Genomic DNA, 27094 nt, shown 5'->3' on the forward strand with positions numbered 1-27094 from the left:
GAGGTTTTCAGTTGCCTGTTGTTTATTTGTCATGACCCCGATGGCCTTTGACCTGTTGGTTTGCAGTTGCAACAACACATGGGTTGTAGAGTTGGTTTGACAGCATTATTCCTTGAACAATTTTGTTTGTGCTGATCAGTAGCTCTCATTTGATCTACTCCTAGATCATAGAGAGTTTGAAATTAAACCCTCCAGACAGTCACAATGTTTTTTCAGATCCCCAATAGAACTGCCTCTGAGAGACAGCATGCCAAAGCTTTATCTGGTATGTGTACCTCTGCTCCTGCCAGGATGCCAGGTTGGTGTTCTCTAGAAGAATGTCCTCTCTGTTGCATTTTTAGTTTCATAAGTCTCCATTGGCCAACAATTCAATAAGTAAAATCTGATAGCAATCTCTCTTCACAATGAACCATGTGCCTTAACAAGTCATGCCAGAATGGTCCTAGTTTTTCTTGAGACACAGCACTTATGTCCTCTTCCAACTAACTAATCTCAGATGTCTCTAGTTCACTTTGTCCTTGCAGATAGGTATTCACGCAAATGCTGCCCAGCCAACAAACACACACTTGAACACAAACAAGCGTGCATGCACAAACACCCATTCTTAGATTTCATTTCTTAGATTTAATTTGTTAGATTTAACGCAGATGTGTGTTTATTGCAGTGTGGCAAGCCTCTGCCAGGCCTTACCAAACAGGATGATTGCTGTGGAAGTGTGGGCACCTCCTGGGGTCTCAACATGTGCCAAAAGTGTCCAGCAAAACCTGGTAAGCCTTCAAGACTAATTACATTAAATCTGAGTAGATTGTTGTTCCTCTCTTCCCCGTTGCATACTCCAAACTAATCTATTTCTGAATTGGTCTGGTTCTGCTGGTATTATTTTCTGTTGTGCCTCTGGTATGTTGATCTCTTGGTATTTGTGTGCTTTTATCCACATTCAAAACAACAACAACACGCAGCTGGGCTCCACTTTCATAGTTCTGTATAAAAGGGTATTTAGTCAGCGATGTCTGTCATATTCCCCAGCAGCTTGATGAATTTTTACAGCATTTATCCCAGCCCTAAACAACTCTTATGGCTGATGGGGATTAGCATAGCAGTCTTCATTAGAATCCTAAACACCTATGAGGCGGCTGTGTGAACGCACCCAGTTTTAAGAATGAAGCTGGGTTGGTTTCCATAAAAATAAAACCTGGAAGTAAATGAAAACACATTGAGCGTTAAGATGAGAGCCTGGCAGGAGTGCCACCCACTCTGCGGGACACATCGCGCCAACGCAGCCTTCACAGAGGAAATGAACCGCCGCAGTTCAGCTGCTTCCCAACCAGAGCTGCGGTAGGTTTGAGAAACAGCAGCAGGGAGGTAGCATGCCAGTAGGCAGGGTGGGTGGTGACACCATTCACTGTAGATGGAGACTCTGACAGCTATGGGTGTTATTTTGAGGGCGTGGTTATTTTTCTGTGCTGGTGTAGGACTTATATTGGGGCCTCCTGGTAAGCAGCTTCCGTGGCAAGTGGGGACATTTCCCAGCACCAATACTTTCAATCGTATTACAACCATGCCCACAGATGTCAGTTAGCTGTCAAAGTCTTGTACCCTGTTTAATGTCTGACCGGACCTTAATCAGAAGCAGACATCATCCCTCTCCGTCTCCTCCATCTATCATAGATGCCGATCCGTTCTTTTCTCTCGCGCTCTCTATCTACCTCGGCAGGACAGATTCCTAAAGTCTCCGGCACGATCTCTTTTGGCTCCCAGATGTTTTCCTTTGAAGTGTGAGGGGAGAAACAAAGTGAAGACCCCATTCCCTCATTTTTGTAGTTGTTTTGGGGGGCAGCATACTGTTAAGCCTGGGGTCCCGGGTCACACGCAGGCAGGGAGGAAAGGATAGAGAGAATGAAAGAGAGGGAAAATGAAATCATTTAGTCCCAGAAGTCTTAGAGGGAGCTCTAATAAGAGAAATGCTTTGAATTCCTCTCGAGCGTTATTGTTCTGAGTTTAGACTCTTGGCTAGATGTTTCAGCTGCATTCCACTCTTACTGGCCGAGATGTATGTTTTGTGACGTGTTTGACAGACATGATATATAACCTGGAGAAAACAGCCCCTGAACAACGAGGCTGTCCATTTATATTTCATAGTGAATGGGTGAGTTGTGGACTTGCAGTGTGGAGAAAAGTAGTATGGCTTTAAAAAGGTCTCTTGTGCCTCCTGTTAAGTATGTGATAATGATGTCATGAAAGCCCAGTTTGTATTTAGGGCTGTAATGCTACCATTGGTCAGTTTACAGCAGGTTGCAAACTGCCCTGAGATGATGAGTGCTACTTTATATTCTTTATTGCATTTATAGCTGATGCCAACATGACCACACTTTGATGGCATCAGTTCTGTTTAAAGTCTATGCTTCCTAGAATTACTTTATTATATGCCCATTCTGCCTGCTCATCACTGACTGGAATCATATTGATTAATAATCAGCAAAGTGCTTAACAAATGTAGACACATGATGTATTGCTGTTGCAGAGGTCTTTGGATGTTAGCACAACTGACAACATTATATAGGTCTGGGTATTATTTATTAAGATACACCAAGGACACTATGTCACTGCTGTGGCAATATGGGATTGTGTGTGGTGTGTGTGTGTGTGTGTGTGTGTGTGTGTGTGTGTGTGTGTGTGTGCGCGCGCGCGCGTGTGTGTGTGTGTGTGTGTGTGTGTGTGTGTGTGTGTGTGTGTGTGTGTGTGTGTGTGTGTGTGTGTGTGTGTGTGTGTGTGTGTGTGTTTTGGAGGGCTGATGTTATGGAGACACGAATGCCAGTGTGTCCCATCTCAGCGGGAGCCCAAGCTTTCAGGAGCCAGAGCTTTTAAGAGTCGCATGCTGAGGATTCCTGGGTCATAATGAGATCCAGATCAACCAGAAGAAGCTGCAGTCCCTCTGGTTCTGATGAAGAGGAGGCTTAAAAAAGCAAAACAGCTCTACACTTTTCAAGAGCTGCAAACCATGAGGCGACTAATAAATTCATCGATGGTCAGAAAATGAATCGCCAATTAATCTGAAAATCTAGAAAACATGTTGGGATGGGATCACATAGCAACATGATTTGGATTGTCTAGGTTGTACTTTTATTATGCTGTTTATTCTTTAACACGTCCGGCCTTGGTGCTCTCTCAGCTCTCTCTTTTTCCATTATTTCCCCAATTGGGATTTCTTTTTGGGATTTATCTAGGCTCTAATGACAGATGAATGATGCATGTGTAATATGTGATATTGGGCTATAAGAATATTTGATTGATTACTACCAGCCTTGACTGCACATTTGGGCATTAGTTGTGGGGGACAAAAGCCTTAGTTCTGGGAACTGTGCTCTTTCCCCCCACCCATATTCGAAAGCAGTCATAATTTGGATCATAACTAGATATCTGTAAAGTGTTGTCATGCCAAATCAGGCCAATGGAGTAAAGTGTGCTGGAGGGGGACAGTAGTCACTTGGCCCCCTTTGCCCGGGACCACCCCCATTTTGAGCTTGATTTACAGAGTAATTAAATCTAGGGTTGTCATTTCTGATCATGAATGAGATGCTCCAGACTTTCCTCAAGTATAAGAGCTAACCAGTGACATCTTAAGTCAAATGAGGATGAACAATTGGTTGCACAGGTCCCATGAGACCTGAGAGAAACTGCACAGAGCCAGGCTGATGTTAGTCTACATTCCTATTAGTTAATATCCCTCCAGCCCACTGATTGATATTTGCTGTGTCCTGAGTCTGACCCTTAGTGTAGTATTGGCGTGACTCTGTATAATTGTGATGGCAGCCCCTCCCTCACTGTGAGTTTCACAGCGAATGGAATTCCACAGGCTGTTTGTCTTCCCATCTGTCATTGCTGGGCATCTTCCCTGACTGTGACTCTTCTGCGAGGCTCGGAGGATGGGAGGCTTCCCAGATCGGATGGCCCGAGGGCCAAAGGTTACCATCCCACCCACAGGAGCCTCGGCTTCCTCTAACTCTACCTCCCTGGGTCGTCAAGGTCATCATGACGTCCCTGCCCTAACGCTGTCTTTGCCCTGCTTTCTATTCCACGTCTATCTGTGGGAGTCACCTGCTTGTTCCCCCGCCCCCTCCCTTATCTCTGTGTCTTTCTGTATTGAGGACACTATTATTCATGAGGTTTTGATACAAAAGAATGAGTTGAGGCACAGAAAAATCCGGCCTACAAAGCTCCACAGATCTTCCCACATGAACTCATTCCCTCCTAATCCCTATATATTCCCCAGACATGATATCTGACATTCATTGAGGGGCCAAAGCCTGCAGTTATTACTTTTTATTAGGGCTGATCAAACATTAATAATTGTTAATGACCAACAAAACCCAGAGATGCATGACTTGAGTGAGTGAGAGAACAGATGTATTGGAACAAATCCACAGCAGCTTCTCCTGGTGATTATATAGAGACGTCACATTTCTTTGACATAGTTTGATTCATTGATGTTGACTTAGTGTTATCCCCTTCACAACTACAATGATGGAATCTAATAGCTGGGCAGCAGTGTGGCAAATCAGCACAGGGAAACCACCATAAGACATAAATCCCAGTTGGAGGCACATGGGTATGTAATCTGTGCTGCATTTCTTAATTGGATACAAGCTAAGTTAAGCACATTTGTATTGGAAATGTACTGTGGCATGCCTTCTTTTGGAGCTAGCCCAGGTGGTTAATATTCTGCAGTGAATGGGATATTATAGAAGAATGTGGGTCTGTTTTAAATGTGTGTTTAATGCGGGTTCCATTGCCAGCAGCATTTTGGAAAAGGGCGTTAAGCTAAATTGTCAAACTACAAGCAGGGGTGTAAAATGCGTTGTCTAGTGAATAGAAACAGTTAAAGTATGGTTTGAATAAAAATTGTATGTTGCTGAAAAATGAAATAATCTCCTAATCAAAGGAGCATGCTTCACATGTGCCATATGATGGTAATACCAATATGATACGCACACAGTTTGGACTGAGAAAATAATTCGTAGCTTGTACAGTGGTTTTGTTTCCATGTCTATATCAGCAGGAGGATGTTGATATCGGTCCCATGTGTCCTAACTGATTAGCTTTAGCTCCACTGGAAGGGCCTTGTAATTTACAGGGCATTATATTTGGCAAAAGTGGCACGTGCCAAGGAGACATTGTGTTTTGAAAGCAAGCTCCAATCAAGCATTCGCTCAAAGGCCAAGAATAGATGGCTTTTCTCATTTTAGAGACTCATAAAGACCTGAAACCCTACTTAGTGATTAAAGAGCTTCGCTTGCTCCAGGTTTGTTCTCTTGGCGGCACAGGTCTGTCCCATGAGGGCATTTCAGTAGGTAGATTTCTGGAAAAGTTCCTGAGGAGGTCTTGACTTTGGTGTTGGTTGTTTTCCTATAGAATTGCCCACAATAGAGTGGAAAGGAAGACTTCTCCTGTTCACGTCCTGTGGATGGCATCAATCCCTTCTCGATCCTCCGTGTCCCAGGCGCTCTCAAGTTTTCCAGTCAGTTAAGGGGAGAAGTCCAACACTGAGGTTGCCTCCCAGGCAGGTCCATGGGAAGGTGGTGGAGGGCTCTGCGCCCTGTGATTGATGGACCAGACCTCTCAATCATTTTAGAAGAACAGCCCCAGGCCGGGTGGTCTGCGGGCTGATTGTACCAAATTAGCAATTAAAGATCTCTCTACGGCCGAGAAACCCATCTGAATATAAACTCTCTCCGTTCTCAGCCTCCTGCCTCCTTCTCTTTTTACTTTCTCTCTCATTATGCATAAGCTGTGCTGGTCCTTTCATTTTAATACCCTCAGCAGGGCTCTGCATGGAGCAATGTTTACTTTAATGTTTAAAAGAGGGATTTATTCCGATTAAATTTAGGACAGCACCATCTATCAAAAAGCTCAGAGGGATTTGAATTACACTTTCAGGTCAGGGAATTTGAGCAAATATTATTGAACAGTTGCCAGTGGAATTCACATAACCATTGAATGGAGACGGAAAATAAATTAGTAAGGGGTGACAAAGTCTTTTGTTGAACAGGGCTAAATGGATATACAACGAATTGGAAGCTTCTGTCTGTGGATACAGACCACTCTGGGTCTACAGTCGTGGTAACCAAGGGGGACACTAATGATGCAAAGCTTGAGATCACTGTTGCAGGCCACTGCCTACAATAACTGTAGAAACAAGCATGAGAACGTACACATAATTAAATCCTTACCTAATTCATATTTTTTTGTTTTCTTAGATTTGTATTCCTGGTGTTCATTATCTTGTCTTTAGTTGAATGTCTAGAAGACATGGTACTGAGTTGTTGGTACAGGAGTCTTGGAATCAGACACAACTACAGTAAATTATAACACTTTGCATTAAAATAATATAATAAATCAAACAGCCATGATTCTTTGTATCATGTATACATCACACAAAGGGCATCTAGTATTTACTCTGATTTTTAAACCCAACTACAATCGAATTCCCCCGAGGGAACAAAATAAATATCTACTGAACTAAACTCAGATTACACACATTTTTAAATGCATGATGCAAATGAGGAAATATGAAGTAGAATCAGCCAAATGTAATATGTAATGTAAACCTGTCAGGTATATGTGGAAACATGCCAACTTTTCATCACCTATAATTAGGTCTTAAAGACTTTTACAATATCTCAGTGTTTTCTCGCATACAGTTTTGAGGCAAGCAGAGTTTTGAAATGATCTACTTCTCATGTTCATGTTGAAGTTGTTACAGACTGCAGAGGTCCTCACCTCCCTGCTAATAAGCTTTATTGAGACACCCGGACCTCCCCCACTGGGCTTCCCTTGGCATATGCGCACTGCTGTCACTCAGGGCAGACTTTCCCTGATCCCATCGCTGCAGGAGGGCGTGCCCACGTCCCTACCACGACAGCTCATTACTCTGAAAGGGGGATTATGAGGGTGCGGAGGAAGATGAGGAGGTGGGCAGACAGAACAGAGGCGTCACTTTGACACAGTTCCCCCCTTTTTTCCTGTTGCCCCCTTCATGCTGACCCACTTCTGCTTTGACAACCCTCAGGTACATTGACCCTGCCTGGTCCACTAGGTCACAGCAGGACCAAAACATAACTCAGCTTCCAAGACAGCGTTCCCAAAGCCTCCATGTGGCACACATTCCAGTCGCTCCTGGGAAAATGTCACAAACTCATGACTGATTGCCGGGTTGTGCGTTGACGGTAGATGTTTACAGGATTGCTGTGTTGGTATCCTGTACCTATTAAAAGTGCTTTTTTATGGCCTCTGGGTTTGGAACCTCAACCCACATGGTACCTAAGTATTTCCAGTTACCAGCTTCTCAAACAAATAGCAAATACAGATTCAATGTATGTGTTTGGGTGGCGTAGGTGGCTGGTCTTGTCTGGACCTGTTTTTCAGCAGACAGGCATCCAAATAGTCATTTACATCAGCCACAAACGCAGAGCAATTTTTCCCAGCGCACTCTGCCAGGGGAAGAAATCTGTTTTCTTTGCTGGCAGGGCTGTGACCGTATTTCTCGCATGCGTCACCTCTGTTTTCAACTCTTCGTCGCTGTGGCAGCGGGTTCAAAGCATGCTTACCGTGCTACAATACTTTGGTATTATCTTTTTTCTAGCCATGGGGTAAACTCAAGGATTGTCATCACTGTCATTTGTTCCTGTTTTCTGTTAGTGGGAAATGTTGGAAACGAGGACTTTTTTTCTATGTCTGCTTTCATTGGGTTATGATGTAAGTGAAAAATAGATGTGAAGATGTATTGCACCATGATAAACATATTTTTAAATAGTGACCCTTGTTTAACATTTTAAAAAGTTGAATTACTTTTTATTTCATTAATTTGAACATGCTGGAATATACACTGCATATGCAGCCAATTGTATTGTAGCATTTTTTTATAAAATACAATTCTACCATTATCATCGGATGATCATCAGATGATTGTAATGTGAATAGGCTGTAACAGTGAGAAACAGTTCCGTCATGCTATAAAGTATGCTGGTTTTTTTGTAGAGCTTTCTACACCCAAACACATTTTCCACTCCAAAATCAGAGGTTAAATCATCCCCTTTCAACACGATATCAAGCACAATTCTTTACCTCGGTTTAGGTCATGGAAAGATCTGCTCCTAATAATCACCTTGTCTCTGTTTGGAAACGTAGAACCTCGTACACATCCGCTCTATCTCTCTGTCAAACACACAGATACAGACACTCATCACAATTTCTTCTTTGCCATGTAATAGTCACATTGACCTCTCACATACAGTACATGAATGGATCAGGCTGGGGCTTGTATGAGTAATGACAAGGTTTTCAGGCCTCTGTCATTATCGCCGCTCTGTGTTGTTTACTTCTGCATAGCTCTACTACACACACCTGAAGCACACATCATAAGGTTGTATTGCTTTGGCATACCAGGCAGAAAGAAGCATTGAGCCGATCACCTCCCTGCGAGACGTACATCAGTCTTCCTCCTCGTGTGCACAGTTAAAGTATTAGTTTCGTGTTTCCCTAGATCCGCACTGTGGTTGATGATAGAGGTCAGGGCTGTCACGGAGGCTTCCTCAACATATTTATGATGTAAGCACTTCCTTCATCAGTCCCTAGGGGTTGAGGAGAGTAATAGGTAATATGATTATAAATGACGTCAAGTGTTATCCTTACATTCTGCTGGTTGGCAGTGCTGTCTTATAAATGCGGTTGATGGGGATCCATTTCCACACACTCACTCTGGAGTCCCACGAGGTCCAGCTGTGGGTCCCCTCATTTTTCCTCTCGCCAAGATGCTCACATCTGTAAGTTATATGGTCCCCTCCTAAAGCCGAGTTCCTCTTATCCCTTTTCAATGAATGCAATGCTTTGTGACAGAGAGGCTCTGCACTTTAAGATCATTTTGCTCCTCTAAAGCCCTGCTTTCTCTTTCTGTTTGCAGCATCTGCAGTGATTAGAAACGGACAAGTGGAATGTTCCAAAGGATTCAAACAGATGAATCTCACACACTGTCAAGGTAAGCTCTGAAATATGTTGGGCAATGTGTATCTAGTTTAATATATTCTGATTGTTATATGATGTAAGCCACTGCATATTTTAATAAGCAGCTAAGCCATTGCAAAAAACTGAATTAAAAAAAATAAAATGGCATGGATGTGATAAAACGTTACTGCCCATATGTTTCCATGCTTACTTCGGGCCCTGGGGAGCTCTATAAAAGTATGCCTTGCTGTACGTCTGGTCCCTATGAGAACCAGGTCAAGTCAAGGGTACAATTAGCCTCGGTCTAGGGTCAGAGTACAGCAGCCAATAAGCACCTGGGGCTGCTGTTTTAATTGGTCTTTGGGGTTCTGACTGGAGAATGGTACGGCAGGTAGTGATTATGGTAAATGTGGCTCTCTGAGTATTTGGAAAGGAAGCTTTAGTTGCAGACCTGTTTTTCACTAAGCAGCCCTATTTGTGCCAGGGGAATAAAAAAACAGCAGAACTGCCACCTCACCAAGCCTTCTGTGTAAAAACAAAAATATTCCCAGGCAAACACTGCGTTTTCGTCTACGGCAGCATCCCAGAGGTGTCTAATTGTCAGCTGGCTGGTAGTTAATGAAGCCCTTAAACCACCCACAGTGTCAACTCTGTCTCCCACCAGAGAATTCACACTATTTATATTTGTTGCTGGTGTATACAGCACCGGAGTTTGTCGACATGAACAAATAAACATCGGCTGAATGACACTGGACAAATTAACTGCTTAATCTGTGAACTTTGCAACGGACGCTGACACTTTCAACAACCAAATGCTCCTTTCTGACAGTCTACTTGAGCTGGGTCAATGACTTGATTAATGGTGTCATAATCCAAAGGGCAATGCTTACTGAAGCCTAAAGAGCGCAACAGCATAACGGTTCAATGGACAGCTATGACTACATCTATAACAGCCTCACCCGGGGTCAGCGAGTTCAACATGTTTTCTGATTGACACAATACAGTACCGTCAATGTTTTCAGGTAAGGATTGAGCCGGGAGACATATTTTAATAAAAACAAAGACCTGTGGACAAGGACACACTTATTTTCCTAATTGTATGTCAACTAGCCAACACATGTGGAAATGTATCCTTCTATTATTCATGCTTTTCTTTGGTGATTGTTTCAAGATGTTCCTCCCCTTCAGTCGCCAATGCCTTGAGTTCCAAAAAAGCAAAGCTGACAGTTACCCACAATATTTGCTGGAGCGCTTTAACGTTTTTACCCTGTTCAGCTGCCACTCCATTCCCCCAAATTATTTTTTATTTCAGGTCTCGAGCCAACTGCCAAAGAGGCAAAAACCTGCTTTTTCTGGGATGTTGTCATTATTATCAGAGTGGTGTTCAACTAGCGAAGCTAGTGCTCCAAGTCTGAGCTATTTTCAGTGCTTTTTATTGGAACAGAGCGGAGCTTGTCTCATATTCGGTAAGAGGCAGGATTTACTGCCTGCAGTCCCCTGACCCTTCAGTGACGATAAGATGACCGATTATAGCCACACAATGCTCTCTGACTTCAGAGATGATTCCTTATCTTCAGACGCTGCTTCTCAGAAACTCAGTCAGCTGAATTTGACATTTCTAACACACATAGATGCATGTGTAGTCGTTGGGGGGGGAGGGGCAGTAAACCGATGCTGGGATGGGAGCAGATCATGTTACACATACCACTTCAAAGAAGAGATGATGGAAGTCTAACATAGCTCCACTTAATAAAAGCTACTAACAATGACATTTGACATTCGTCTACTTGAAAACTGCCTGGAACAACAAGTTGTGACCTTGTTTTATATTAGGTTATAAAACAAGGAATTTGCCTGTGAAAACACATTTTTCCTAGTAATGGCTTATTTGGCTGTATTTTGAGACTGTTCAATCCCTTTCTTCACAGTTTCTAAATGGATGCATTTTTGGCCCCATGAGTTTTGTCTGGTGTGAGGCTTCCAAAGTAGTCACCACGCACTCCCTTTAGCCATCAGAGCCAATACATATTAAAAGAGTAAGGCTGCTTTACAGTGTCAATAAATATTTCTGCTGGTGTTTATATGAATATTGGTTTTTCCAGGAGTTAAAAGTGGCCAAGGGCCTGTAAGGTCGTAGCAGACTGGCTGACACTTAATGCATCAATGGGGATCACTTACCAATATAAACAACAATCATAAAAGCTGCTGAGCGACACACAAAGACTATTTACCAATGAGTGCAACCAAGCATAGATTCAAAATAGATGTTGAGATTAGTGCTGGTCAAGACAGGTTGTCATGGAAGTCAGGTTAAATTCCAATCAACCCACCAGCCGACTGTAACAATAGCACTAATCTGGGACTCAACTGAACCGTGGATTAAAGACCCCATGTGAGGAAGGCTGAGCCCAACGCTGACCTGAACTCTGACCAGATAGCATGCTGCTTAAACTAAACCGAGCTCCCACAGTACCTGTAGGAGAATATAGTTGTTCTTAGCTTTGTCGAGTGTGTTTATCAGCACAGGCATGCCTGACATCTGTGGTCTGCTTCATTGTCTTCACTTTTACTAGCAGAGACAGGTTTGTTTACATTGTCATAACGTACAGGCTTCTGCATTATACGGCCAGCTTCAGCTTCAAAACCAGAAAAGGACAAATGGAAAAACAAAGAGCAGCAGAGATAGAAAAAGGAAAAACAACTGAAAGAACACTGAGGCATCTTCTGAATTTCCTTCAGTTCACAACATATTAGCCCCGAGCCCTATACACTCACTTTTTCCAGAAGGAAGCAAAACAACAAAACAAGAGCAGATTAATTAAAATTTGGAAAATCTGTGGTGGCAGGCTGTCAGGTTCCAGTCGTCAAAGCAAGGGGGAAAAAGCTAATGATGTACTCTTTGTTTAACACAGTAGAACAACAAACTTTGCCTGGTCCCAGTGTGACCGCATGACTAAGCACCTGAAATATGTCCCCCAATGCTCCTGGCTGGCACATTAACTGGCTTTCTTGCCGTCATTTGGCTTAGTGACTCTGAGCGAGCTGTTGGCACAATAAGCAAACTCCACTGGCCAATGTATCCCTCCAGCACATGGTTCAGGTCAGACAGAGGGAATACAAACTCTTTAACTTTCACTCATTGACGTAGGCGGAGGATGCCTTGGCCTTATTGGACACTGTAAAGGAAAGATACCGGGAAGGAAAATGTAGAACATTCTTCTACTTTCTCAGTGTCAAAGTTAAGGTTACCACATCCACCAGTCAGAAGCTTGTACATGATTAAGTATGTTCTACTTTACAGTGGCCAAATTGTTATATATGTTTCATCACTCCTCCATACTTTCACACAATTATGAAATCTTAAAGTTTCCATATTTCATCACCTCCCTGCCAATGGTCACTACATGACCTATTGCAATAATGTGTCACCTTTGGAAGTGTAAATTACCTCTAAAGTCTTAAATCATCTCAAACATGAAGGTTTTGATAATGTTGAATGCATTACACCAAAACTGTAATCGATACTTGTGCTTGTAAGTTTGGCGGAGGGGTTTATTGTGAGTTTTAAAAAGTGGAAAAACATGACTTCATGATATTTCCATAATGAGAATGTTGTAGATAGTCCATGACTGACGCACTGCATATTTCACAGATGTCAATGAGTGCCTGCTGCCTGGGCTCTGTAAGAACGCTGAATGTCTCAACACCAAGGGAAGCTTCAGGTGCATCTGTAAACCAGGCTTCTTTTTAGACCCCGACAGAAGCCATTGTGTCTGTAAGTATAGCTACACATTATTCAAACATGTGGCCATTCTGTCATGTATTGCATTTGACTTGGATAGATTTTGACTTCTCTCCCCAGCGGACAAGGCTGTGTCTGACCAGAAGGCGTTCTGCTACCGGTCCGTGTCAGCGGGTTCATGCTCTCTGCCGATGGTTCATCACATCACCAAGCAGATCTGCTGCTGCAGCCGCGTGGGCAAGGCCTGGGGCCCCGGGTGTGACCGCTGTCCTCTGCCGGGATCAGGTACAGCACCAACAAGTTACCCTGCTGTCGCATGTGACCCGAATTCACCTCTACAATTGTGCCTGTTTAAAGGCACAATGAGTTCCATTTGCCCCAAAAAACGATTTATAGTCTCTTGTCTGTTCTTAACATTTTTCTGTGTTCTGGATGTTTTTGGGACGGCTTTCAAAACATATAGACCAGGTGCCACATCATAAGCATGTATCTATCCTGGACAGCTATGCAAAAAATGGAGGATCCAACAATTATAAAGAATAAAAAAACGTAGATACAAAGCAAGAGTGCATCGGGTTGGCTTTCACCAGCTGGCCATCACCGTTACCCGTGATTGTTAACACAACTTTAAAACATGTGTTAACAATCACGACAAATTGTTCCCATTTTGCATTTTTAATACAAGACTTATCTCCGTCCATCTGCAAACTAAACCTTCCATTCCTGGATTACTGTTCATGAAAAGTGAGAAAACTACAGAGGAAAATAATTTCTGGGTTAAATGCTTTTGCAGATGTAAAAATGTCACGTGTAATATTATGCAAGTGCTAGCAATGGTAGTAAAAGCCAAGGCAAGGGATATTCACCACTCAGTCACCAGTCTGCTCTTTGCAGGCTTGTAGAGCAGAAACATAACCAAATATGTTTGGGGTGGAAAAGGACCAAAAACATAAACGTTTTCATATTTTGGAGGCTGCACAACAGTGGGAGTGAGTCTTGTGTTATCACTCCAACCCTCACAGAGAAACCCCACTAATAATCCGGCAAAGCTTCACAGCAGAAATAAACAGCTTGGCCAAGCGAAACATGGGAAGTAGTTGTCATCTTTTTTTCCATGCCGATTTAATCTTCAAAGCTTCTGAGAGAAACAGGCTGGTTTTATGGAGTGTCTCTACTGGCCAGTGATTCATTGGGATAGTCACAGATCAGATATCACACACACAGACCTCCATGGTGCTGCTCAGCCAGGACTGACACAGTACACAGACTCACAGCCTCTGATTATTTTGCTGGCTTTTGTATGGCCTGACAAGCTGTTAGAGACATGTTCTGAACCCAGCAGCCAGGCCCATTAATTGTGCCTTGGTAACGGGAGCCCGTTGACTATCATTCCATATTTACTGCCGTTCCTCTGATGTGGCTCCTCATCATATATAAAGCCCCATTTCCCTCCACTTTAAGTTCATCATTCAGTAGCCTATCATATCCACATTTCCTGCATTTACAGCGACCACGTATCTGTCATTACTCATATCTCTATTCCAGACTTTTTTTGGCATAGAGTCGTTGCTTTCAGGTCAGGTAGGGGACACAGTGCTTCTCACTTGTAATGGATTCACCATCGCTGTGGTTTGTTGGGCTCCGACACAAAGAGTTGTAGTCTCCCTCCTTTTATCTAGCCAGCCAATCCTCCATTAGCCTCTCACTCACATGCCTCTACAACCAAAGAGTTCAAAGGTCAGTCAGTATTACATGATCCTCTACTTCCTGTTACTGGCATGGCTGTTGTCTGTTCGCAGATATCCCCACATCTTTCCAAATCCCCTCGCTGGTTGCCCTCTGTGACAGCGAGCTATTCTGCTATCGTAGCCCGAAACCGGAATCCCTCGTTTACAGCACGTTGTAAAGCACAGCATGCTCAACATAACAATATTACACGGATGGGTTATGGCATTGCTTTGACTATCTAGACAGAAATGTGAGCCAAAGTTACTCTCCGGCTCATCGTTTTTGTTCTGCTATGTGTTTCCTACTCTGCAGACCATTTCAAGGAGATCTGCCCAGCGGGTCACGGATACACGTACTCGCTCTCTGATGTGCAGATTGCTGTCACGCGGCTCGGGGAAGATGACCTGCAGAGCACGGGAGTGTCATGGGAGGAGGAGGGCCCCACTTTCTCTCTGCCTCAAGTACCCTTATACCCGGAGAACCCTGAAACGCCACAAGCACCCCGGGACCCTGAGACTCCTCAGCATCCTCTCCATCCCTCTCACCCAGACAGGGAGACACCTAAAGAGCGGGAAGGTGAGGATACCATGTTTGGTACATTCAATCTCTGCCAAGCTGACTATGGTCAGACTAATGGTAGAACGATTAAAGTTGCTGCTGAATATACATCTTATGCCCTAAGGCCTCCTAACATAGTGTTGACCTTTACCCATGACATAAACAATGCGGGGCAGCTGAGTGATTTTCTTTTCTCTACAGGATGCAAACGGATTCGCTTTTTTTTGAGAGAACTCAAACATCAACAGGATGTTTTGAAGTGAACCCCCTTTGAGCATCGGAGCAATGCACACAACTAATCCACACGGGCCATACATCTAAATCCTCTGGATTTTCTTGAAATACATCTTCCTGGTTTAATGCTCGTGAGATTCTTTATTGGCCAAGCTACAGGGTTTTCATTTATATCAGGAGACAATTTTGTAAATATTTAGGGATTTCTGTCTTCATTATCAAAGATTTCTATTTCCATGTCTCTCTTTGCATTTTTTTTCTTGGCCAGTAGTCTACACTACTTTTCTTTACACTTTGACCTTTTTCTGTCTGGCTTTCACAGGATAAATACGCTGTAAGCTTTGTTTTATTAGAAATAAAGACCTCCGGCGCTGCGATTTAACTGCCTAAAGAGATCATGGGTGGTTGTGTATGTTGAGTGCAGTGAGTCATGGTATTTGTATGCAAAAAGAATGGCAACTTTTTGCTACTGATAAACTTGTTGTCTCCTTTCTGTTTTTTTGCAGATACGGAAATTCCGAGCCCGGTAAGTTCTCCCTCCCTGTCAGCCTCTTGGCACGTACTTTTAAAATGTTTATCCTTGAACGATATGCTTTTGCTTTCTCAGCTGGAGGGTTTGTTATGATTATGTAACTTATTCAGATACATAACTAATTAGCGCAGAATATGTCGACAAAAGCAGACATACTGCATGAAGATGAATATGGTGATGAAATGTAACCATAATTTTTGACATGTTTGCTTCTTTTCTAGCCAGCCATTGTGACTGACTCACCGCTGAAAAATCCAGGTATTTGTCTCTTAGATTTACAGATCATAAAACACTACCTCCTCGATGCTGCTGTGTAATGCCTCATCTCAAAGCTCAGGCTCAAAAGTAGTTTCAGTCGGGCACAGACACACAGTGTGTTTTCTATGAATGTATCACTCCGGTGGAGGTCTCAACGCTGCTCCGCCCTCACGCCAGTAAAAACATTGACTTTAAAGTCTAAAGGTTGACTGAATTCAATGAGTCGACTTGATTTATTGAGGTCATTTGACTGTTTTTAGCCCAAGAGGAAAGAGTAGATCATTTTATTATAGCTGCCCAGTGAGTGACAGCCGGGCAGCAGTGGCTGGGAAAACAAGCGGCTCGTAGAGAATGAGAATTTACTATGTGTCGCAGTGTTAGTGGTTCACTGTGTTCGCACTCACCCAGTCTCCGTCTGTCTTCACAGAGACTTCTCCAGACTCCTCCATCATCAACCAGAGGCCGGATTCAGGGGACACGACCCCCACAGTTTCAGCCACAGGTAAAACAATTCATTAGAATTCACATATTAAATACACGGGCTCTCATTGAACTGTCAAAAAAACATGAAAGGGATAGCTGCTGAGCTGGAGGGTGGGTTTATGGAAGGTAAATTACATGCTATCTACTGTAGAATGCACATCATATAGTAATTGGATATTTTCTCACATTACATTCACATTTGTATATGTTTGCTAACATTTGTAATGTAAAAATCTAATATAGAACTTGGTAAAGAAACACTGTATATTAAATCAAAAGTCCTTAATTGCCAGGTGGGTATGGAATTGTAGGACCACGATGCACAATAACTCTTAATTTTTTAGTAGTATCAACTACTGGCAGACAGACATATGTTCAGGCTTACCCAGACTTCAACCGAGAAGAACTTCTATTATGTTTTTATTTGACCTCTTTTTCTCAGAGCCAATTTGGCTTGGAGATGCCGTGCAGCGCAGAGGGTGAGAGGGCGAGAAACCAAGACTGAGTGTGTCTCTTGGAAGGAGAAGCAAAGCTGATCTGAGAGAGGCCAGATTTATGAAAAGTGAAGGACGACAGTGTTTGGGTGTCAGTGAGAGGAAGAGTGATAGCAAGGAGAATTTACAGTAATCCTATAAAGAAAGACATACTGTAGTTGTCCCCTCCTTAACCGGACATCGGGGCCCAGTGTTTAACTGCAGGCCATTTGGACAGACAAAGACAAGAACAACACCAATGTCAGGCTCTACTGTGCGTGACCTGTTTCTCGCTGACCTCTTTGTAAGAGCTCCATACCACCTGCTAGAACACTACAGTGCTGTAAAATCTGTTCTCATCCAAGACCTCACCTATAAAACAGACAGGTTTCCATGGTAAAAACAACATGTGCTAATGGAATGCAGTTTGTTTGACTTTTAACAGTGTCCGTAATGTTACGTAACCTCAGGTCAAAAATATTCCTGTCTGCCCCTTGAGTAATGACTGTGAACATCTCTGTGGCTTCTTGCAGGCATTGACAAGTGTGCCACCACCCCCACCATATGTGGCCGCGGGGAATGTATCCCTGTGCAGACTGGCTACACCTGCCGCTGTGAGTCGGGATTCAATCTCAGCGCACTGCAGACCAACTGCATTGGTAAGCGACGATGAAAGACAGAGAGGGGGAGATAGCATGGGGTAACGGTGGGACACTTGAAGTGAAGTAGGGGTCGCACAAACACACACATGCTGACTCTGCCTGTCATCGTCTCTATGCGAGCGAGTCCTCAACACGTTACGTGGCACAGAAGCCTAGAGAAATGAAGCAAGCCAAAAATGAAAAGGATCCGTTTGTTTATGTTGACCTGTTCCTTGATGCCTGACAACATAGAGCAGGCCTTCCAAAGAGCTGCCACGCTGCTGTGATCCCTTACCTCATGGTGAAGGCCACTTGGCCGCAGACTCTGCTCCACTCGGCTGGGCTCAGGCCAATCGCAGAGGAATGCCGGCACAGGAGAGCAGCTACAAAGTCAGGGCATGAAAAGTGAACAGTCTCTGCCAAAGAAAAGGAACAGCAATGTAATGTTGCATGATGTCTTGTACTCACCTTCCCGGTGTTTTGTCTTTACTTTATTTCTCTGTCTCCCGTTGCAGATGTGAATGAGTGTGACGAGGAGCCATGTGAAGGGAAGGGCCGCTGTATTAACAGCTATGGATCCTATGCCTGTTACTGCCACAGTGGCTACAGCCAGGTGATCACTCAGAACAGGAAGTTCTGTCAAGGTGAGACACAGCCCAAATGCCAGCAGAAGACATCATGTTTCCAATGGATGAAAGCCATTACATCGGCTGCTAGCTTTCTGTCTCTCTATTAGAGCACCACACGTTTTGTCTGTCAGCACTGTTCATTTCAAATGCATCCTGCCCTGATTACCGAAATGCTGTGGAACACAATAGTCACTTTCTTTTCCATTCTCCTTGGTTTTCATTCAAACTGGCAGACATTAACGAGTGCAGCATGCCCAACAAGTGCCAGAATGGTGACTGCGTCAACACAGAAGGATCTTACACCTGTGAATGCAACAGTGGCTACGCCCAGTCTTGGAGAGGCCAATGCGAAGGTGACATGCATGCACACACAGGCGCCTATGCACACATATATTTCACAAAAAAAAAAAACATAAGCCAGGCCTATTCGTTAACGTGTATCCTGGCAACAAAACACATACTCAGTTTATCCAAGCCAGGAAGACTATACGCACAGTCTGTGACAGAGAGAGATTTGGTGTTCGTATATATTAGCATTTGTAACCTCACTCCCCTTTCTTCCATATGTGTGCATATTTTTTTTATAAACAACACATTTAAATCTTTCTTTCTCTCTGAGCAGATATGGATGAGTGCAGGGACCCCAGCTCCTGTCCCAACGGGGTCTGCGTCAACACTCTTGGCTCCTTCGAATGCCAGGACTGCGGCCCCGGGTTCAGGCCCGTCAATGAGAGATGTGTGGGTAAGAATATCCAACGCACCCCATCATAGCAGCAGCACCATCACCACTACCCAAACTCCTCAGGGTGTATCCGACCGCTGCATGGAAAACAGCCGGGTTTCCCTCTGACTCCGTAACAGCTTCCTGTATTAGGTAACATTTACGTAGACAAGAGCTACTGCTCCCAGTTGGCATCAGACAGGCCATACCGTTAATTACTTGCTGACAGCTCATGGTGCAGTACGGTTCACCAAATAGCAACAGATGAAGTAGTTTCTCTGAATTGAGGCTTTTTGCTCAAAGGGAAAAAAATACATTTAATAAATTGTATGTCACGCTTCAAAAGACTTGATACTGGATTTTTATATGTGAAGCGTGGACCACTTTAGGGCCACTTCGGACCCTCCACCCTCTCTCTCTCTCCATTCAGTGTTTCCCCGTATGATATATCAACTACTCCGCCCGGCAGCCTCCGCATATCCCCAATATTATTTAAACACATTCACTGTTATTGCTGATATTTTGATATCACTGGCCCCCGTAAAAAGATTGTTTATAATACTTCAATTTGGGAGAGTCCAAATATTTGTTCTTGGCCACAGCCTTGAACAAACAGCGTAATATTGTTGGAGCGCTCTGGCCACTGTACTGTCGGGCCCAGCGGAGGCTTTATTACCACTGCTGGGCTAACTGAGAGGGCCGAGCTGTCACTGGAGATGTATGAGAAGGTCAAAGGTTTAATTCCCCACGGCACAGAGGTCACGACACGTAAACACATTCCCTCACTCACCCATAGTGTTGACCACGGTCGGCTGTATAAACGTAACAAATGGCCGCCGACTGCATTCGGTGTGGGTTGTGTTTAAGCTATCACGCTCCCAACCTGAAATTAGCCCTGTTACATAAGAGCCTGACTGGTGTGACTTACCACATCCCCTCTCTATGACCTTGCACCCCTCTAATTTGTTTGGAAACCCAAGCTTTCGGAGTGAGTATTCCAGAAATATGAAAAGCCGGAAGACAGAATGAGGTGGAAAATATGGAAATGCACTTAAATTGTAATTTGGAGTTATTTTAAATGGATTTCTCAGGGGGTCCGACGACTGTAGCCCTTGTTTAAAAATCTCCGGATTAACTTGCCTCCAAAGGAAACACCACTTCAGCCACTTTGTGTTTGTGAGTCTACTAATATTATTCATTTTGTGTAAACCCGGTGTGTATAAATAGCAACTGAGAGGAAGCCAGTAAATGGGGGATAACGCTGGAGGTAAATATTTTTACTCCGAATATCCACCAAGGCAGCACTAACGGGCCTGCAGTATACGTCTGCTCACATGAAACAGGCAACATGAGCACCAGGTTTCCAGGGTTGGCTCCAGTCAATTGACAGTAGCACAGTAGTTTGGGCCCAATTGGCCAAATCATGGATAAGCTTAATTGCTGGTGTGATAGAGAAAACAGTTCGGCCTGAGAGATGCCGGATGATTGCAGAAACAAAGCATTGAGCCATACTGACAGACGTATGGCAGTGCCCACCGCTAGGCAAACAAAACCCAGCCTGTAGCTCCCTCGCAGTGTTTTCAGTGTGAGAGCACTCCGTTTCAGCATCTCAATCACGTCCTCGCTACACTTCCTTTTGCAGAGAAATTATTTACCTTCCTCTCCCCTCCTTTCTTTTTCTTCTTTTAATGTCTCTTTCTCACTTACACTCACATAATCAGAAACTCTCCCCGCACCTTGTCCAAAGCTGAAAATGTGCCATTGTTAACACTTGGTAAAATCCACTATAAAACGTTATTTCTGCATGAGGTTTTCCACAAATAATCCCTGGGTTTACTGTTCTGACTCACGATGTGGAAAAGACAGCTACTGCTGCAAGTAGTAAAAGCTCTTTGAATGAGGTTTGGGCACTTATGTAATGTAATGACTGCTATTATTCAGCCATTATCAGCTAATTATGCTGTAATTGTTTCCCTTTTACTAATGCAACGTTGGTTTTGTATACACGTCTTTGTTTTATGTATTGTTTCCTGCTGTGACTGCCTACATTTCATCGGCATTTCATAGTTTATCTAACCCCCCGAATTACAAAAGCAATCATTGTTCTCACTTTGAGCGAGTGTTTTGTAGCATCGCACATGTTTGGTTTTATGTGCCTAGCTTTTGAGACATCTTTCTTTTGGTTTTCTGCATCTCTGCCTAGAGAAATAACTTTTGTTTGACTTTTCCTGCATTGGGAAATTACACTTTATTTCCTTCAACAACTGAAATAGTCTCCAAATAAATAGCAATTGGAGTTACTGCCACATACTGGGAAAGTTAAGCTCCTGTGAAATGCTACAAATGTTATTTTTCATTGCTGTTAGTACCACAACTGACCATTTCATTTCTTTGTATTGGGTGGTCGGCAAAAAACAGGTAGATATCTCAAAAGTCTAGATAGCACTAAAGGTAGATTAACTGAGGATGAACCTTCAGTCACATTATGGCTGAATAAAACCTAAAATCCCCATCTCACATACGTTGTGTCCTCCTGATTTGTTCTGTCCTCAGATGTAAACGAGTGCTTGAACCAAACAGCATGCAGTCATGGAAGGTGTGTCAACATCGAGGGCTCCTATAGGTGCAACTGTTTCCAGGGATACACACTCTCACCGGACAATATATGCCAAGGTAAGGACATTCAGAAGTCAGCAATCATTTACTTTACAGCTCTGTGAATATATCTCTACAGTGCTACTACAGAAGCCTCCAGGCACTAATGACAATAAAAAAGGCTACACAAAAATAAACTTTTGTCTTTATTTTGTATCTTCCTTCTAGATGAGGATGAGTGTGCGCTTCCTGGAGTTTGTCTCAGCGGCCGCTGTGTCAATCTGGACGGCACCTACAAATGTACCTGTAACCATGGTTACCAAGTCACCTCAGACGGCGCAGCCTGCGAAGGTCTGCAAAGGATTATCTAGAGCTGTTGGGCGTAACTCATCACTGCATACTTCTCAGCGTGTGTAGCTCTGTCTGCATCGGTGTAATGTCTGCAAATTGTTTCTTTTTGTTAGATGTCAACGAGTGCGCAACTGGTAATGTGTGCCCTGCGGGAATTTGCATCAACACTGCAGGTTCTTACACTTGCCAGGACTGCAGGCCTGGGTTTGGGCCATCTGCTGATGGACTGAGATGTGAAGGTATGAAATGGGCTGTTTAATAATTTCTCCTAAACAGTGGTTTTTGACACACATCTGTGACGAAGTGTGCGCCAAGTTTAAGCAATTGGATTTTCTGTGTTTTTAGACGTGAATGAGTGTACCCAGGGTGACTTGTGTCTTGATGGGGTGTGTGCCAACACGGAGGGATCCTACACCTGTACCAGATGTAAGGCTGGCTACAGAGTGTCTCAAGACCGGCAGAGGTGTGAAGGTAAACTCCAGCTGTGCTCCTTATTCAGTAAAAAACACTATGACTGTGGAAGACTCACTCATCACATCTGGGCGTTTTGTCACCTCAACAATAAAAACTTCAAGTGAAACCCCTCCACATAGTATTCAGTCTTTATAGTGATCAGTGTCCATGCATGTCTGTGCATATATTTTAACCAGATGTTGACGAGTGCCAGCCCCTGTCTCCCTGTGCCAATGGGATCTGTCTGAACTCGGAAGGCTCTTACACCTGTGAGAACTGCCCCACCGGGTACAGGGTATCATATGACGGAGAGATCTGTCAAGGTAGGATTTTTAAACACCACTTTTAAAAATGGAATCCAGCATGCTGCCATATGTATATTATTAAGCCTGAAAAAACGAGCACTGGTGGGGTTTAATGGTTCTCTTCTTTCATCAGGAATGTAGTCTTTTTTTGGGGCTGTGAGACGCCCCTGTCCCCGCAACATATGTCTAACAGTTTGTGTTGTTTTCACGCCAGATATTAACGAGTGCGCGCTGCCAACCACATGCCCCCAGGGAACATGTACGAACACAGATGGTTCCTTCACGTGTATCGTCTGCCAACCTGGATTCAGAGTCTCTGAGGATGGACAACAGTGTGATGGTGAGGATTGGCTGTGTTTGTGCAGGAATGTAATGTGTTTATTCAGCACAGGTGTGTCTAGCTTCCTCTTCTGTTCAAACATGCCAAACTGTGCCTTAAAGGAATACCTAACCCACAAAATAATAATTTTTTATCAATTACTCATACCGTGATACATTGAATATCCTGATTTTTTGTTGTTGTTTTTCTTAGATTCTTACATTACAAAAAAGTAATTGATGAATAAATCTAAATGTGGTACTTGCATTAAACTGCATGTGTTGCGTCAGTTGGAAAAAGGATGTTGTCATGCTGTTACCACAACCTTACCACAATACATCGTCATTCGTTTTGCTATTCACCTTGGCAACATGCAAGAAAAACAAACTTTTATTTTGATTTGGGTGAGTAATTGATAAACAAAGGATCATTGTGGCGGGTGAAGTAGTCTTTTAGTACACAACAACGCTGCGTTTAAAGTTGAACGTGCAAGCTCTGTGGAACATGTTGCTTCATGTTGTACATGAACAGCATCAGGTGTGACAGCTTGGATCCCAGAGCTCCATCATAAAATCCCAAAATACTCCTTGTAGACATCACATCATAGCTGGACCCTGGAGCCATCCGCCTCTGGTACCGCTCATCTCATCCCCGCTCAACATAGTGAGACACTGGCCCTCAAATAGAACAAGATGATGTCAGGCAAATGTTCTGCAGATAGCTCATCTTAAGAGATAGAGGTGTCAACACTTCTAATTTCTAGTTCCAGTTACCGATCTAGCTGATTACAACTGCCGGGCTTTATTCATTTGAAGCCAGAGATTATAATGATGTGATGTGTCTATGTTTGTGTCCAGATGTGGATGAATGCTTGGTGTCTGACGTGTGCCATGGCCAGCTGTGCTTGAACACCCCAGGTTCCTACTCCTGCAGGGGCTGCGGAGCCGGCCTGCAACTGTCTGAGGATGGTTACGGCTGTGAAGGTAAAACAAAAAACTGCCACAATGGCGAACATGGTACCAAAGTTACGGTAGAGCAGCGTCATACAGGAATGCATTACACCCAGAATATGATTACAGAAAATCTTTGCAGTGCTCTGTCATTTGTCCTGACATGATTTATGAGATCAATGCAGTGAAACGGCTGCTTTGACGAGTCCAGGGAGGTCAGATCTGTCATTACTTCATGGGAAGCAGAACAGGAGTGACTGTTTAGATGTAGTCAAACATGGCCTTACTTAGTCATATATACTGCGGTGTGTTTTTGAATGGAAGTGTGGATGTAGCCCAAGAGGAAGATCCCCTACTGATATGTGTCTCTGCGCTGGGAAAAGGTTTTATAAAACAAGCCCGTGTCCAAGTCGTCCTCTGATAGGATTGTAATGGTTGTCTCTGATGCCATGGAAAATATTAAAGTTTTAATTTGAAATGAAGTCAACCACTCCCCTGCCTTCCACAAAGTGCAGCTAGCTCGCCCTGTTGAACTCTCCATGTTCAGCCAAAGGCAAAACGGAGCCGTCTCCATCACTTAACAACGGCCCACACTCTTTTCTCCGTAAGAAATACAATCTGTACCTCAAGGAATTTTCATATAACAGCGAGCCAGGGACTGTTTGTAGATACAGTAATTATGTGCCACCTGTAATAGCTTGCTGTTTTGGATTCAATGACCGTCCTGCATACTTATCTCTCCACCCTTTTTAATAAAACACTGTCAGTGTGATCTAATAAAGAGTCACACACACACACACACACACACACACACATCATTTTTAAAAGATAAGACAAAAAGTGGGCTCGCTATAAACTAGATCTAACCTTTTCTTCTGCTCCTGTCTCTCAGACATTGATGAGTGTGAGACCCCAGGTGTGTGTCCCGCGGGTGTGTGCACCAACACAGAGGGCTCCTTCTCCTGCATGGCCTGCGACCCGGGCTTCACTGTGGCTCCTAACGGGCTCTCATGTGAAGGTACGGCATATTGGGTGGTTCGCTCTGGTCCCTGAATGTATGATTTCTGCACAATCACTTCCTTAGTCATCTGTTCCAGCCCAGCATGACTTTTTGGAGTTAAGAAGTAAGAAGAAGTCATTACTTGCTGATGATGCATACGTGTTCTTACACTGTGGTCTGGAAGCTCCTCATCCAAATGGCAGAACTTGGGTTGAATTTGAATTGAGACAGAGGGATTTACAGCGGGTGTGAATGTGTCATACTGATGACGTCTGTGTCCTTGTGTGGCTGTACAGATGTGAATGAATGTGAGGACCAAAGTCTGTGTGTAGAAGGCCAGTGTACCAACACCATCGGTTCCTATAGCTGTTTCTGCCCCGATGGTCTGGAGATGGTGGATGGGACGTCCTGCAGAGGTACACACACACACACACACACACACACACACACACACACACACACACACACACACACACACACACACACACACACACACACACACACACACACACACACACACACACACACACACACACACACACACACACACGAACACACACACACACACACACACACACACACACACACACACACACACACACACACACACACACACACACACACACACACACACACACACACACACACACACACACACACACACACACACACACAAACTAAGTCTTCTGACACACAAAACATACCATTAGTGGTTCCCAAAGCTTACCTCATGTTGGCACCCTAACACAGCTGTGTGTGTATATTTCTGACAGATATCAATGAATGTTTAACCGTCATGGGGATCTGTGGTGAAGGAGACTGTGTGAACACTAAGGGCTCCTACACATGCATGTGCCCTGATGGATTCACCACTGTCGATGGGAGGATCGGCTGCCAAGGTATTGTAGGAAACAGTGGGAAATTATTCTCAAATAATTTTAGGGGCTTTTGTGTAATTGGGTGAGGCAGAGTAATAACTTGATAAAGCTGTTTGTAATGTAATAATGATTATACCCCATATTGCTTATGTCATTTTACAGTAACCTTGTTGGCCTGCACAATAGTATGCATTGAGTGCAGGCAGGGTGACAGACAGTATCACTCTCTGTCTGCTGAGGCCAGGCCTAGGACCCTTGACATGGGTGTCTCAGGCCGGCCTGTCTGTTTAATGGGCCGTGGCCTCATCCACTGTCTCAGCTCACTCTCCCTTTCGGACATCAGTTTGAAGTTATTCCAGCCGCACCCAGTCACAGCGTTGGGAGAAGAAGAATGAAGCCTGTTCATCAGCTATGGAAGGCTTTTCTTTTCAGCAAATAACTTTGGTTAGGATTTCAGAATTAGATCAGTGTTTTTTTCTGGTGGGTCTTGCAAGTACAGTAAGAGGTGAAGTTACGTAAACCATCTGGTGGTGAAATACCCTTTTGTGATGTGAAGCAGGTAGGATTGAGTCTCTGGATTCAGGCCCCTTTAAGAAACTCGCTCAATTCTTGATGGTTTAAGTTTGACTTACAATAGAGGAGGGTCAGTCCTTGAACAGGGACATTCTTCCACTGAGGCTTTGGCCTTGGAGCGTCTTAGATATGGTACACAGGCTCGGAGCAAACTAGCCTGCATCAGGTACTTTGGCTGCCCGCCACAACAAAATACTCCACTCTAATGATCCTATAAATCAGCAGTTGTCATATATTTCCTTGCAGCCTGCCATTGTGTGTACAGTGCTGACACAAAGAAAGCCAGACCCCTCTGACATGAGCCTGCAGGGGGAGGAGAAGGGAGGAGGAGGGTATGAGTTTATGGGAATGAAAGATGGGTTGAGTCAGGTGATGCTCGGCAAAATGATGCTTGCCCTTGACCAGGCCAGTCTTTCAGCAGAAACAGAACAAATGTAAGAAAGGCCTGACAGCAGACTGAAACACATCTAAATGTAATCTGATTCAACAGGTTGTGCCATGGCCTTGCTGAGCCTTTAGTACAGGCTTTAAATCAACTCCAAAGCTCTCAGTCTCAGTATTTTATGTGTTTACTTATAGTCTGGGCTATTGTTTTTTCACACTATCTTTGCAAATGGGTGTTTGCCTTGTCGTCTCTGAAAGATTCATCTGATTTATCAAAGGTTGGAAAAGGA

At 43.8% G+C, this 27094-nt stretch overlaps 1 protein-coding gene across 2 annotated transcripts in view; it reads left to right on the top strand.

Moving 5' to 3' along the window:
- Nucleotides 1-27094, top strand: part of LOC117467679 (latent-transforming growth factor beta-binding protein 2-like) — an 87634-nt gene that overhangs the window by 41918 nt on the left and 18622 nt on the right. The window contains exons 8-29 of one of the 2 annotated variants that reach the window (XM_034111484.1): nucleotides 665-767; nucleotides 8957-9031; nucleotides 12650-12772; nucleotides 12860-13024; nucleotides 14780-15043; nucleotides 15766-15785; nucleotides 16013-16049; nucleotides 16477-16551; nucleotides 17539-17664; nucleotides 18162-18290; nucleotides 18509-18628; nucleotides 18898-19017; nucleotides 21550-21669; nucleotides 21820-21942; nucleotides 22056-22181; nucleotides 22288-22413; nucleotides 22593-22718; nucleotides 22915-23040; nucleotides 23877-24002; nucleotides 24862-24987; nucleotides 25266-25385; nucleotides 25743-25868. In XM_034111484.1, coding sequence (XP_033967375.1) covers nucleotides 665-767; nucleotides 8957-9031; nucleotides 12650-12772; nucleotides 12860-13024; nucleotides 14780-15043; nucleotides 15766-15785; nucleotides 16013-16049; nucleotides 16477-16551; nucleotides 17539-17664; nucleotides 18162-18290; nucleotides 18509-18628; nucleotides 18898-19017; nucleotides 21550-21669; nucleotides 21820-21942; nucleotides 22056-22181; nucleotides 22288-22413; nucleotides 22593-22718; nucleotides 22915-23040; nucleotides 23877-24002; nucleotides 24862-24987; nucleotides 25266-25385; nucleotides 25743-25868 — 2602 coding nt within the window. The remainder of the gene's footprint in view (nucleotides 1-664; nucleotides 768-8956; nucleotides 9032-12649; nucleotides 12773-12859; nucleotides 13025-14779; nucleotides 15044-15765; nucleotides 15786-16012; nucleotides 16050-16476; nucleotides 16552-17538; nucleotides 17665-18161; nucleotides 18291-18508; nucleotides 18629-18897; nucleotides 19018-21549; nucleotides 21670-21819; nucleotides 21943-22055; nucleotides 22182-22287; nucleotides 22414-22592; nucleotides 22719-22914; nucleotides 23041-23876; nucleotides 24003-24861; nucleotides 24988-25265; nucleotides 25386-25742; nucleotides 25869-27094) is intronic. The other variant, XM_034111487.1, reaches the window with a different exon arrangement.

This window comes from Pseudochaenichthys georgianus, chromosome 22, assembly GCF_902827115.2.
Source record: "Pseudochaenichthys georgianus chromosome 22, fPseGeo1.2, whole genome shotgun sequence".
In the NCBI taxonomy this organism is placed as follows: Eukaryota; Metazoa; Chordata; class Actinopteri; order Perciformes; family Channichthyidae; genus Pseudochaenichthys; species Pseudochaenichthys georgianus.